Consider the following 12974-nt stretch of genomic DNA (forward strand, 5'->3'; position numbering starts at 1 on the left):
GTGGGAAGTAATAACGTTACGCCCAAGAACGACAAGTGACATATTTCACCAGTATCAGGTATGTCGGTACCAGACCTACGTCTCTGTTCCGGCTGTAGCCGTTAACCAACCCACCTCTCTGTCTCAGTGTTGTAGTTGTAGTCAGTACACCTACCTCTCTGTCCCTGTTGTAGTCGGCCGTGGCGGCGGTGTACATCAGCACCTCCCCAGTCTCTGTGCGCTGGGAGCTGACGTTGGCCACCAGCCGCGCGCTGCTGTCGGCCGTTGAGGTCAGCTCCAGCAGCCCGGCCAGCGTGACGCCGGCCGTGGCTGCGCTGCCGCGGTGGCTCCAGTTCAGCTCCGTCAACTCATCGTTGGCCGCCAGCCGCCGGGTGTAGTTGAGTTTGAGCCAGGCCGAGCGGGCGGCGCTATCGAACAGCTCGGGCGCCAGCAGCCGTTCGACCAGCGAGTCGCGCCGCTGGGTGCTGTAGCGGAGATCTGCCGAGAAGTCGGCGTCGCCGCCGGTCTGCCGGGCGGCCCGGTACCGCCGCTCGTACTGCACGCTGTCTCCGGCGGCCGCCAGCCGCAGCAGCAGCTCGTCGCGGCGCGGCCCCAGCAGCCAGGGCAGCGAGCGGTGCTGCTCCAGGCCGGCGCTGACCAGCGTCACGCCCCGGTTGGTGAGCGAGCCGCGGGTCTCCGAGAACAGTACGTCGTCCCGCTCCGTCTGCGCGCGCAGCAAGTACAGACGCCACGTGGGACTGGCCTCGTCCCCCACCACCAGCTCCACGGTGGTGTTGGCCTTCTGGCCCGTGTGGAACAGCGCCGGGTTGAAGTTGATGGGCATCAGCCGGAAGCCGACGTGCAGACGCAGGTCGGCGGCGGCGGCGGCCGGCTGGTGCAGGAACAGGTGCACCTCGCCGCCGTGCACGTAGCCGTCCTGGCGGGCCGACGTCCACACGTCCAGCACGTACGTGTCGATGGGGTCGGTGTTCTCGGCCGTCACGTGGTAGCTGAGCGGCGCTGTGAAGCCGAGCCGGCCGGCGGCGCGCACCTCGCGGCACACCGTCAGCCCGGTGAAGTCGGCCTGCGGCAGGCAGCGCGTGGTGCGCACGGCTGCGGACGGAGACGGCTGCAGCTCGCCGCCGCGCAGTACCTGGGCGCCGTGACTGGAACACGGCGGGGACAGGGTCAGGGCGGGGCTGAGACACACCGGGAGGGCGGGACTGAAACACACCGGGAGGGCGGGACTGGAATACACCGAGCAGGACTTGCTGAGACGCGAGAGGTGCAGTGTGGTTATCAGCATGTAGCGATAATAGCAAATGGGTTCAGGGGGTCCCTATGCACCCCCTGCCTATGCAATGGCACATTGCTTGTCAGTCGCCCGAACAGCCCCTTAGCTGACCTACCGTCCTACGACGTCCCGGTCCGTTCGTGACTGACCTGAACAGTAGCATGGTGCAGTTTGGGCACCGATCTGACTAGCGTCCGTAATTTCTCCGCTCTGTTCAAGACAAACCTGAGCAGTGAGCAGGGTGTGTTTTGAGATCCGACTGACCTGATCAGCAGCAGGGTGCGTTTCCGGGCCGGTTTGGGTATGGATCTGACCTGAGGTGCCGTTCCACTCTGTTCATGACTGACCTGATCAGCAGCAGGGTGCGTTTCCGGGCCGGTTTGGGCGCCGTCAGCTGGATGGTCCTGTTCAGAATGGCGTACGACACGTTCAGACTGAACGGCGTGAACACAGTCGAGTTGAGCTGCAGCCGCGCTTGGGCGAACGGCGGCAGCGACACGTCCAGGCCGGCCACCACGCTGATACCGGCGCTGGAGACGGGAAGGGAGGGGAGAGTCAGGGGCGAACGGCGGCAGCGAGACGTTCAGGCCGGCCACCACGCTGACACCGGCGCTGGAGACGGAGGGGGACGGTCAGCGGACAGCCATAGGCACTGCATGGCGGGCAGCATTTACTTATATGACGGCTGTGGGGGAAAACACAAACAAATCGACCAGGTCTGGAACTGAACATGACGCACGGACCAGTCTTAGGTGGTTTCAGTCATAACGAGTCGCTCGGATTTATCCAAGCTTAGGACACACATGAATAACCGAATGCCTGACGGTGCCGACGTTCTACCAAGAGATGAGGTAGCTGATCGTTAAATTCATTCCTGGCGGTCGTAATTTACCACCGGCACAGTTGCCGTCGCGTCCCACACTCACCTGGCGGAGAGCTGGGCGTCACCGTTAAACACCTCGGTCAGATTTCTGAATGAGGTTCCGAGTCGACTGCTGATCTCTGCCGCCGCTCCGGCCATCACGGTGCCGTCGGTAAACAGTTCCAGCGGGAGGCCAACGGCCAGCGGTACCTGTAAGAGGACAGACAGAGATGGTGAATAGGACAGTGACGACAGTGACCAGTAACTCTGAACATCGTTCTTGGAACATTAATACGGCGCACCAGAACTGAGCAAAGTGCTTACAAGATTACGAACTAAGGTCTCAGAAGACTGGTGGTGCCCTCGGTTAAGTCGTCTCCTTCCCCCCCCCCCCCCGTTCCAAGCCTACCAGTACCCTCCTGATTCCAATCCACCTACCCTGTGCTGTCCCTCGAGGAACTTGAACACGGAGTGGCTGTGGAACAGTTTCTCCCCGAGCAGGTGAAGCCGCTCGAGCGGCGGCTCGGGCGTCTGCAGCCGGCGCAGCACCTCCTCGGCGGTCAGGTAGGCCACCTGACTGCCGGCCACGCTCAGCGTCAGCACGGCGCTGGGCCGGCCGGCCGGCGCCGCCGCCCGCCGCTGCACAGAGTGTAGCGCGGCGCGCAGCCATTCAGCCACAGCCGGCGACAGCCGCAGCTGCTCCGGCGCCTCGACCTCGTCCAGAGAGGCCACGAAGCTGGCGCCGCCGTAGCGGCCGCCGAAGGCGCCCAGCAGCGCGGTGGCCACCTCGCGCAGTATGCCGCGCACCTTGGTCGGGTCGAACTCGGGGTCTCGGACCAGGTCGTGGATCAGACCCTCGACGTCGACGGCGCGCAGCTCGAGCTCGACGGGCGCCACAGGTCCGGCGCCCAGCTGCAGGCTGGTGTTGAGGTAGAGCAGGTGAGGCAGGAAAGAGGCGCCGTGCAGCCGCCACAGCTGCAGGCCCGCCTGCGGCTCAGCCACCGCCGGCAGCACCGCGCGCAGCCAATCACCCAGCTGGAACTCGCGCACCACGGACGCCGTGGCCGAGTTGAACAGCGAGTCGGGCACCGCGGCCAGGTCGACGCCGAGCTCCTGGGCCAGCGCGCGGGTGAGCGGCCGGCGCGGGTCCGTCAGCGGGAACTGCTTCCAGTGGCGCAGGATGAAGCTGGGCATAGCGTCCGAGCGCTTGGAGCTGGCCCACACCAGAGCGGCGCGGAACTCGCGCTCCGAGGGGAACTGACGCAGCAGCGACAGGTAGGCCAGCTGGCGCGTCAGCAGCGCCTGCTTCTCACTCTGGTATATGTCCTGAAACGGAGCGGAACCGAGAGGTCAGATGGTCAGTAAACGAAGGGATTTCTTTGGCAATAAGTCCACTGTGGTAGGTTGAGCCGTAGCCCTAAAGTTTCAATGGGAGGCATCGACAACAATTTGTTGGACTTCTACTTTTAACTGACCGGTGCTGTCAGCAGCTTCCGAAACGGATCAGTTCGCCCGATCTCCCTCCATTCCCGCCCGAACTCAGTCAGTCCGACCTTCCACCCACACATCATATCCAAATCCATGCCCTCCTGTCCACACCCGCACCCACCCACCCACACCGGTACCCACCTGGAGCAGGCGCGCGAACTTGGGCGGCAGCCGGGCGGCGCTGAGGGTGCGCACCGCCTCTGTGGCCACCATCACCGGCCGCGTGGCGTCGGCCACACAGGAGCGCACCAGACTCAGCGTCGGGAAGTGGTCCAGCGCCGACGGGCCCATGTTGCGCAGCGTCTGACCGTGACCGGGGTAGGGACATATGTCAGCTTCAAAAACAAGAGGTTAAAGATCTTCATTTAGACTGATAGACCCAGCGACTATAATCAACCAAAAATCAATTATCTTTTCATTTTCAGGTATTCTTAAAATATCGGAAACGACATGAACCGACAAGCCGTGTAAATAAACTTAATCGAGCAACTAAAATGTTCAACGCGTTCATTTTCCAGTCACCTCCCCGTCCCACCTCCCCAGTTCTCGTTGCCCACCTTCAGCGCCATGATGACATCTCCGTCGGGCCGGCGGCAGTCGGGTCCGATCATCTCCGCGGCCGTGTCCCTGAGTCGCTCCGCCACCCGCTCCAGACTGGGGCCGCCGGGTACCGCACTCCGGCGCAGCGCCGCCGCCAGTCCCAGCAGGCACCAGCGCGTCGGCGCCAGCTCGCACAACTCGAACATCGAGTGGCCGCTCTCCGCGTCACGGATCTGGTGGACGGAGAGGGTGGGGAACGGTCACGGATCTGATGGAGCGAAGCGGGGCATGGTCACGGATCTGACCGAGAGGCGAGGGGGTTCCTCACGGATCTGAACGAGAGGCGAGGGCGGGGGACGGTCACGGATCTGTTGGAGGGGCACGAGAAGGGCAAGGGATGACGGGTCATCCGGCGGATGAAGACCAGGAACAATGATCATAGAGGCGAGTTGAGCAGCGGCGTCCGAGAGCTGAGGGAGGACTGTAGACTGTAGAGTGTTGAGGAACAAACGCAATGCAGGAAGTGAATGAATACACAACTCAGGAAAGCTGAGCCATATTCTACAAGAGGCAGTCGCAGGCGACATACAATGTGCCATCATAATGACAAGTTGTTCCTAAAACGACTTGAAGTCGTTCAAAAAAAGAAAGAAAGAAAAACTCAGCTGCGTCTACACAAAGTCAGAAAGACGTCCATAAACCTGGTTCTCTACTCAGCCAGGAGGTGTCATAGCTGCTGCTGCTCTCCTGTGCGTCACAGTGTCAGTCCCTGGCGTCCTTACCGGCGTCCAGTGCCAGGAGAGGTAGAGCGGCGTGAGCCGAGCGCCGGTCAGCTGCTCCTCTCGGACCATGTCAGCTACCTGACGGAGACAGGGCGCCGAGCCGCACTGGAGTACTGCCGTCCGCGACAGCTCCGACATCATACCCTGCAGCGGAGCGAGGGGAGGGCGCTGGTGTGAACACCGGTGAACACTGGCATGAACGGAATGACACAAAGCACTTGAAACGATTGTTAAGACCGATTTTCAGACGAGACCATTAAACACACAAAAGGGAAATGCCACGCCGCAAGAGGGAAAAAGGGGAAAGATTTAAATAACTTTGAATCAAGCTCGTGCCCTTTCCTATGGAAGCCTTTCCTCAAACATTTGTGGCAGCCCTTTTCCCAGACCGCACCTTCTCGAAAGTGGAGCAGGTGGTGCAGTTGGCGGCCATCTCCAGAGGATTCTCGTACTTTCTCCGGAGCGCGCGCAGCAGAGCGGTGAACTTGTGCGGCGTCTCGGGGGTCATCAGAGGGACACTGACGGCTCCCAGCTCCCTCAGACGCTCAAACACTGGAGAAAGACAGGGGATCGGTCAGATACAGAACACAGAAGGACGCTGACGGCTCCCAGTGCCCTGAGACGCTCAAACACTGGAGACAGAGGACTGGTTAGATACAGCAGACAGAGGGACACTGACGGCTCCCAGTTCCCTGAGACGCTCAAACACTGGAGAAAGACAGGGGATCTGTCAGATACAGACAGAGAGACACTGACGGCTCCCAGCTCCCTCAGACGCTCAAACACTGCAGACAAAGGATGGGTCAGATACTGTCTGTAGCATACTGCGAACACACAGGCAGGGGTCGAGCATTCAGAGTCGTGCCGAAACAGATGATTGTTCAGGGGGCGTTGGTGTACTACTGACCAGAGGCCTCTTGCACCAAACTACCTAGCTAGGTAAAATCGAAAAACCGGTTTCAGAATAAGCTAATCTAACGGTGGTAAATTTATTTGCAATAGCCCAATACATAATCCTGCATGTGCTTGCTAAATTTTGCACGCAAATTGTTACATTTGAGACTTGGACTGGGTATACGATGCAAAATAATCCAAGCATTGATGCAAGAGGATTTTGGTGCAAGAGGCCTCAGCACAGAATGAAGGCGCTAAGGACACTTTATTACAAGCGTCATCATTCAGTGGAATTTATTTGGATCAAGTTACCCAATTCGAGCATACCTTAAAATTTAGGTAATTCGAATAACAGTATTTCGTCCTACCCGTATTTCATCCAGACATACGGCCACGATGTAGCATGTAGTAACGGTCGTGTACATAGTAACCCCCAGAATCAAATTCTGTCAGCATGTGTAAATGACTGCACACATCACTGGCACATCCTTAGGTACGGCCCTCCAGCAAAAGAGTGGTTGGTTAGCCTATGTGCTTTTGGTGTAATAACTTTGAATGACAGAGACACTCCTGTAAAATGACTCAATAGAAATGAGAAGAGGGTTCGTGTTCACACTTCAGCAATAGTTATCAACAGCCATTAGACGTATTTATCCATTCAGATCTTGTGATGTTGGCAACAAACCACTTAATACCTGGAGGGCCGTACACCACTGGTACATCCAGCGAGCATGACAATCAGCCTTCATTCCACCACCCCCTTCAGCCATGTCGACCTGAGCGTCACATGCTAGATGAAGGCGCCTGTTTGTCAGCTGTTAGTCGTTGATGAACTCAGTACGATCACGTGCGACGGACCCTCTTACACTGATAGCTCGACACGTGGTTTGATAATGCTATCACACTGATATCTGGTGCTGAAGAGGGGCAACTGAGGACGGCCGCGGAGCCTCATATCGCTCGCACACCATCCCTATTTACCATCACCCCGACATTGCAGCTCTGCTAGCGGCCACTAAGACCGACGAGCTAAGCACGCCTCGCTTAGCACATCGCTACCAATCGAGTGATTTAGTCACCCAACGCCACGGCCGGATCCAGCTAACTTTTTTATCATTTACTTCTCCTACTTCCTCAATCGTTGTAATTCAGACACACGTCTAAGCCCCAGGAATCTATCAGTATATCCTGTGCCCCGTGACGAGCATCCTCCAATGTTACACCGGAGCGTCACACGCCACGTGCAGCCGTGCAGGGCGTCACGTGACGGTACCGGACGGCATGGCCGGCACGGCGAGTTACAGATAGCTGGCGCCGGTGGGGGACGGGCCGGACAGAGTGTAGAGTAGCCAGTCAGTACCGCAGCAGTTAGGGGAATTACAATCACGGCAGTAGCTCCCCCGGTACTGCTCGGCGCCGCCACTCACCCGAGCCATGTCCCAGGTCGATGAAGGCGTCCGAGTCGCGCATCTCCAGCCCGGCCGGCGCCTCGCGGCTGTTCTGGGGCAGTGCACTCTGCGCGGCGCGAGACAAGGAGAGCCGCAGGTCCTGCCTGCAGGGACACGGGCACCGGTTAAACGGACGGTGTTAGAGGTGGAAGGAACACGGAATACAGGCGGAGAAAGATCAAACAAACGAAGGTTGGTGAATCTGAGTGTCAGGAAAGCAGGCACACAACGATCAAATTGTGCAAGACCGTGAATTGTGGATAGCTGATGCAGGGGAATGTGAAAATATGTTGGGTTTCTGCTCTATCGCGTTATCGTCTGAGCCGTATGCGGGCCAAGGGTAATTGATGAAGCCGATAGATCAACGCAAACGTTGAAAACCATGCACGCAGAACAAAGCTCACATTTGGGCGACTCGGAGCCACATGGTTAGGTTTGTCATATATTTAATTTCCATTTCATACCGACTGCTGGAGCTATGCAAAACCCGACTGGTTTTGAATAGCCGACATCAAACTGTTTTCCATGAACACAATGCATATCCTTTCGGCAAAGTTGGATTCTATTTATGAGCAGTAGCTGAGGCACTTAGTTTAAATAATGATCATAAGTGGACAAAAGAGGCCTCAATCCGCGCCATCCTACAGCTATAAAAACATCGAACACACAAGCGCCGGCCACAACTCATGGCCAGAACAGCACCAACTTTTACACAAACAATTCATCAAATAAGCTACCAGCAGCGTCCCGAGCCCTCTATCTGAGGTCGGCTGTCCCGGCAGACACGCGTCCATTCCAACAGCTACAGTGGAGGATAGGTCACCTCACCTGACCACCACCCGGATATGATCTCAGGGGGTGGAGGGGGGGATCGGTCATCTCACCTGACCACCACCTGGACCTGGTCGCCGGTGGGGGAGGGGGAAGGGTTAGACCACTCACCTGACCACCACCTGGACACGGTCGCCGGTAGGCTGCTCGAGCTCCCAGGTCTGCTCACACTGGACATTCTGCAGCTGATCGGAGTCGAGCTCATAGTCGCAGGACGACTTTACCGACAGCTGCCGCTCCAGCAGCGCCTGAGGGTCACCAGGACAATGTCGCAGGTCAATGGTTACAGGTCAATGGTCACGGGTCAATGGGCACAGGCAAATGGTCACAGGTCAATGGACACAGGTCAATGGTCACGGATTAATGGAAACAGGTCAATGAACACAAGTCAGTCAATGGCACAGGTCAATGAACACATAGTATGCTGTGATGCTGGCTAGTTGCTGTCTGGTTGCCATGGCGGGTGTATATTTAACGAGTGTGCCATGTGTATTTGCAGTATGCACGCTGGTCTATGTTTTTAGCTAAATGTGTGTGAGTCATGTTTTTCATCATACTTTTACCACAATGCAGCGCGCCTCGACGTAGCTACCATGGATGTGAAAGAGTCTTTGCCTTGTTCTGTATCAATTGACTATCTCCAGTCCTGGCAGTGTCCACATCATCCCGAACGGAGAGCGGTCTGCACACGTCTGGAATGTCGCTCCGACCCCATACCAGCCCCGCCGATCCGGCCGCTCCGCCGCCCAGTGCCACAAGCGGCACACAGTGTTGTACATATGCACGGTTCAGCAGAGTCGCCACAAACGAACCAGACCACCCGTACATCATAAACAGAGTCAGACGGAGCCAGACAACTCGGCAGTGGCGGCGTGCACGGTTACAGAGAATCGACCAATGGAGTCTGCTGGATTGTGGGGATTATCCATCACAAGCGGTCGGAGCATGGGAAGCATGCGGTGGTCGTATCAGAATCTCACGAATCTCGCATCCACAGATGGTGGTAGCTGTCTTCCGTGATGGCTGTTGAGGGCGCATCTTGTCAGTCTGAACGGCCTCCAATCAGCAAGGTCAATGTGTACAGATATAGACTGTCCGGCCTACCGCTATCGGAAAATCAAATATTTCCTATCGCTTGAATCGGTAACCAAGCATGTTTGAGCATAACGTAACCGCATACAAATGAGCATGGCAAAAAGCAACTGTACAATTCTATAAGAAATCCAGCCCTCTGAACTCGAAAATGAACTAAATCAAATCCATTAATGAAAAAATATATACAATTCATTTCAAGCTCGACATTGACCCCCGCCTGCCTCGCTGCATGTTTCCAGCGCCCCCCACCGACCGCCGTCCACCGGCCCCGCGGCGCAGTTCCAGTCCCGGCAGCGACAGACCCTGTGGTGTTTACTGTTTACCGATACGGTGAGCCGCGGCCGGGGACCGACAGACGCCGGGCCGCGCGATTGGCATTCACGGCAGCGACCAGCGGGATGGACGGCGCACTGTCAACTGCCGGCGGGACTCGCACTGTGCGGAACGGCCCGACAATCAAATAACCCACCGGACGAGACCGCTGAAACGACCCGTCACGGACCTTTTTTTCTGCGCATGGTAGATTTCATGGCTAATGGGATGCGGAATTCACAGAGATGTTTCTTATGTAACAACAGACACTATTTAGTTCGCTAAGACCGCAGTTGACAGCGGCAGCAGTCCACGCTAAGCGGTGTTACCGACAGCCGCCAGGGGCCGCCCGCTCATAGCTGGCCCAGGTGGCGTCCAATATGATCCAACGTTGACGGTTATTGCCATCGAGACAGGATAGGGAAATACGGAAAGCTACCTACCTAACCACCCCAGCTGACAGGCTAGGGTTGTTACCGTATCACCCCACCCACCAGACTACCAGCCCACCTAAACACTGGCAGCCAGGAACTGCCAGCAACGAATCACTAACTGCAGCGGTTCGAGCACTGGGTGAGATCAACATTAGAGGTGGCAAAATGTGGACCCGAGGACCCGGTCCAAAGAACCAGTCTGGACCCATATGGGTCCAGACCGGTTCCTGGAACTTTTCTGACGGGTCCAACCGGGTCCTACCATCAGGGTTGGCAGGGGGTGGCAAAAACTGGTTTTTGCCAGTGGTTTTAACCGGTTTAAACCGGCTGGCTGAAACCCTTGTGGCAAGAACTGGCAAAAACTGGCTAAAACTCAGATGGCCAAACCTACAACTTGTCTAGTTAGGAATGGATTTGAAATGTACAAATGCATTTCTGGTTGTTATATACCGGGTGATCATTTGGGAATGAGATAAAGTAAGTGGCACGTGCAGATGTGTATTCAATAGCACACCAGACAAAAGACACGTCATTAGACTCGTCATCGTGGGACATTTTGTACTGCACACTATTATACACCTGCAAGCCACTGTTCATCTACAGCAGGTGCTCAAAGTGGCCACCCCCTTCTGAGCGGCACAGCTCAGCCCGACGGCGTGTGTGACGCGCCATCTTTCGCAGCTGCTCTTCGTCCATGTTGCGGGCGAAGTCCTCAACCAGTTCCTTCAGCTGTTCCAGCGTTTGGGGCTCGCTGCGCACGATCTGAGCCGTCAACAATGACCAGAAACAAAAGTCCAGACAAGACAGGTCGGGACTGTACGGCGGCCATCGGTGTTCACTATTCCGGGAGATGACGCGGATGGCCAGGATGGACTCCTGTGAATTCTGGCTAACCCATGATGAGGAGTGGTTTGAGCGTGTACTCTGGAGTGACGAAAAGTGGTTTGTTCTGCATCCGTCTCCAAACAAGAAGAACACCGTGTGCTGGTCGCCAGAGAATCCGAACAAGCTCGTGCCATGCAAGAAGGCCCAGGGGCAGAAGGTGATGGCGTGGGTGGGCGTGGTGGATGGGAAGTGCCTGCCAGTTCACTGGTTCACTGGCTCCGTCAACAGCAACGCCTACCTGGAGATGCTGCAGACGGTGGTGTGGCCTGCGGTGAGGGCTCGGGCGACGCGCCACCAGTACTGGTTCCAGCAGGACGGCGCGCCGCCGCACGTCACTGCTCCCGTGATGGACTTCCTCCACTCGAAGTTCGGCGGCCGCGTCATCTCCCGGAACAGTGAACACCGATGGCCGCCGTACAGTCCCGACCTGTCTTGTCTGGACTTTTGTTTCTGGTCATTGGTGACGGCTCAGATCGTGCGCAGCGAGCCCCAAACGCTGGAACAGCTGAAGGAACTGGTTGAGGACTTCGCCCGCAACATGGACGAAGAGCAGCTGCGAAAGATGGCGCGTCACACACGCCGTCGGGCTGAGCTGTGCCGCTCAGAAGGGGGTGGCCACTTTGAGCACCTGCTGTAGATGAACAGTGGCTTGCAGGTGTATAATAGTGTGCAGTACAAAATGTCCCACGATGATGAGTCTAATGACGTGTCTTTTGTCTGGTGTGCTATTGAATACACATCTGCACGTGCCACTACTTTATCTCATTCCCAAATGATCACCCTAGATGCACTAAACATCCGAAGTTGCCTAATTACTTATCCCTGCTTAAAATGTCTATGTATGTCGGTAGACATCCACAACGGAATGTATTTCCATGTAAGGGGAGAGAGGGACAAGGCGGCCACGGTAAGTAGTGTGTCATGCGGTGCCGTGCGCATATCAGTGGCAGATACCTCTTTGCACTTCTGATTGTGCAGGACTCACCCAGTCACCCTTGCACTGGCTCATTTGTCACCCCCAAAAGGCATCTTACTAGCTCCTTATGGATAGCCCATGAAAATGTTTCTGAGTGAGGTATGAAACATTTCAATGGTCAATGTCACTTCTGTTTGAAAGCATACAGCTTTCACCGAATTCTCCTTAAAATGTTTCCTGTTCAAAATCATGTCTAGGCATAGCATTGTGATATTTCTGAGTTTTTGCCAGTTTTTGCCAGTTTTTGCCGGTTAAAACCGGTTTAAACCGGCAAATGGCATAAACTAGTTTTTGCCGGCAAAAATGCCAACCCTGCCTACCATTAACTATACATCTTGCACACTACACATTACCGCAAAATATGAAGTGAATGTTTCTTTGCACACAGTATCTCATGAGTATTCCCAGTGGGAAATAGGCTGTTTTACATGATGCAACTAATGATACCTACCAGTAGTTTGCATTAATTGACTTTTGGGGAACGGGTCCAACTGGTTCCGATTCCAACTAAGACCGGGTCTGACTGGTTCCAGAAATGTCCAGCCGGGTCTGGTTCGAGTCTGGTTCCCAAAATTTTCATCTTTTGCCACCTCTAATCAACATCTCACCAGGGACTACAGCGGTGGGAGCACTAACTCACCAGACTAAAGCAGCGAGAACACCAACTCATTAGCGACTAGAGCGGCGACAGCACCAACTCATACGCTACTGCACTGGGGCGGTGAGAGCACCAACTCACCAGCGACTGCAGCGGTGAGAACGGTGAGAGTATGCTGGGCGTGTTGTGCGCCGGGTCGCAGCCCCTGGATCGCTCCACGCGGTACCTGTCCGAGCCCAGCCGACTGACATTCCGTTCACAGGCGCCCTCCACGTTCTGAAACAGGTGGATGTCGTCAGCGGTTACCCTCAGCTCAGCGCTGACAGTCGGCGGTCGGACATCAGCTCAGCGGGACGGCAGTAGTCGGGGGTGACCGGTCAGCACCGGTGACAGTTGACCACCGATCAGCGTCCGGTCAGCGCGTCCCGCAGTCACGAGGGACCCAAGTCAGCAGATCATTGTTTAGTCAGCGGCCAGACGGGGCAGGCGGCGCCAGGAGCCACCGGACAAAGGACAAACACAGGAGCGTGATTCGACCGAACAGCCGAACATTGGT

General features: G+C 56.4%; 1 protein-coding gene across 2 annotated transcripts in view; it reads right to left on the minus strand.

Moving 5' to 3' along the window:
* Positions 1 to 12974, minus strand: part of LOC122382948 — a 53535-nt gene that overhangs the window by 15440 nt on the left and 25121 nt on the right. For both annotated transcript variants that reach the window (XM_043368927.1, XM_043368928.1), the window contains exons 7-17: positions 12560 to 12694; positions 8230 to 8366; positions 7267 to 7391; positions 5340 to 5497; positions 4946 to 5089; positions 4181 to 4396; positions 3765 to 3926; positions 2574 to 3461; positions 2200 to 2345; positions 1621 to 1803; positions 155 to 1145 (exon numbers count right to left, since the gene is read on the minus strand). In XM_043368927.1, coding sequence (XP_043224862.1) covers positions 155 to 1145; positions 1621 to 1803; positions 2200 to 2345; positions 2574 to 3461; positions 3765 to 3926; positions 4181 to 4396; positions 4946 to 5089; positions 5340 to 5497; positions 7267 to 7391; positions 8230 to 8366; positions 12560 to 12694 — 3285 coding nt within the window. The remainder of the gene's footprint in view (positions 1 to 154; positions 1146 to 1620; positions 1804 to 2199; positions 2346 to 2573; positions 3462 to 3764; positions 3927 to 4180; positions 4397 to 4945; positions 5090 to 5339; positions 5498 to 7266; positions 7392 to 8229; positions 8367 to 12559; positions 12695 to 12974) is intronic.

This window comes from Amphibalanus amphitrite, unplaced genomic scaffold (genome assembly GCF_019059575.1).
Source record: "Amphibalanus amphitrite isolate SeventyFive unplaced genomic scaffold, NRLGWU_Aamphi_draft 000151F_arrow, whole genome shotgun sequence".
NCBI lineage: Eukaryota > Metazoa > Arthropoda > Thecostraca > Balanomorpha > Balanidae > Amphibalanus > Amphibalanus amphitrite.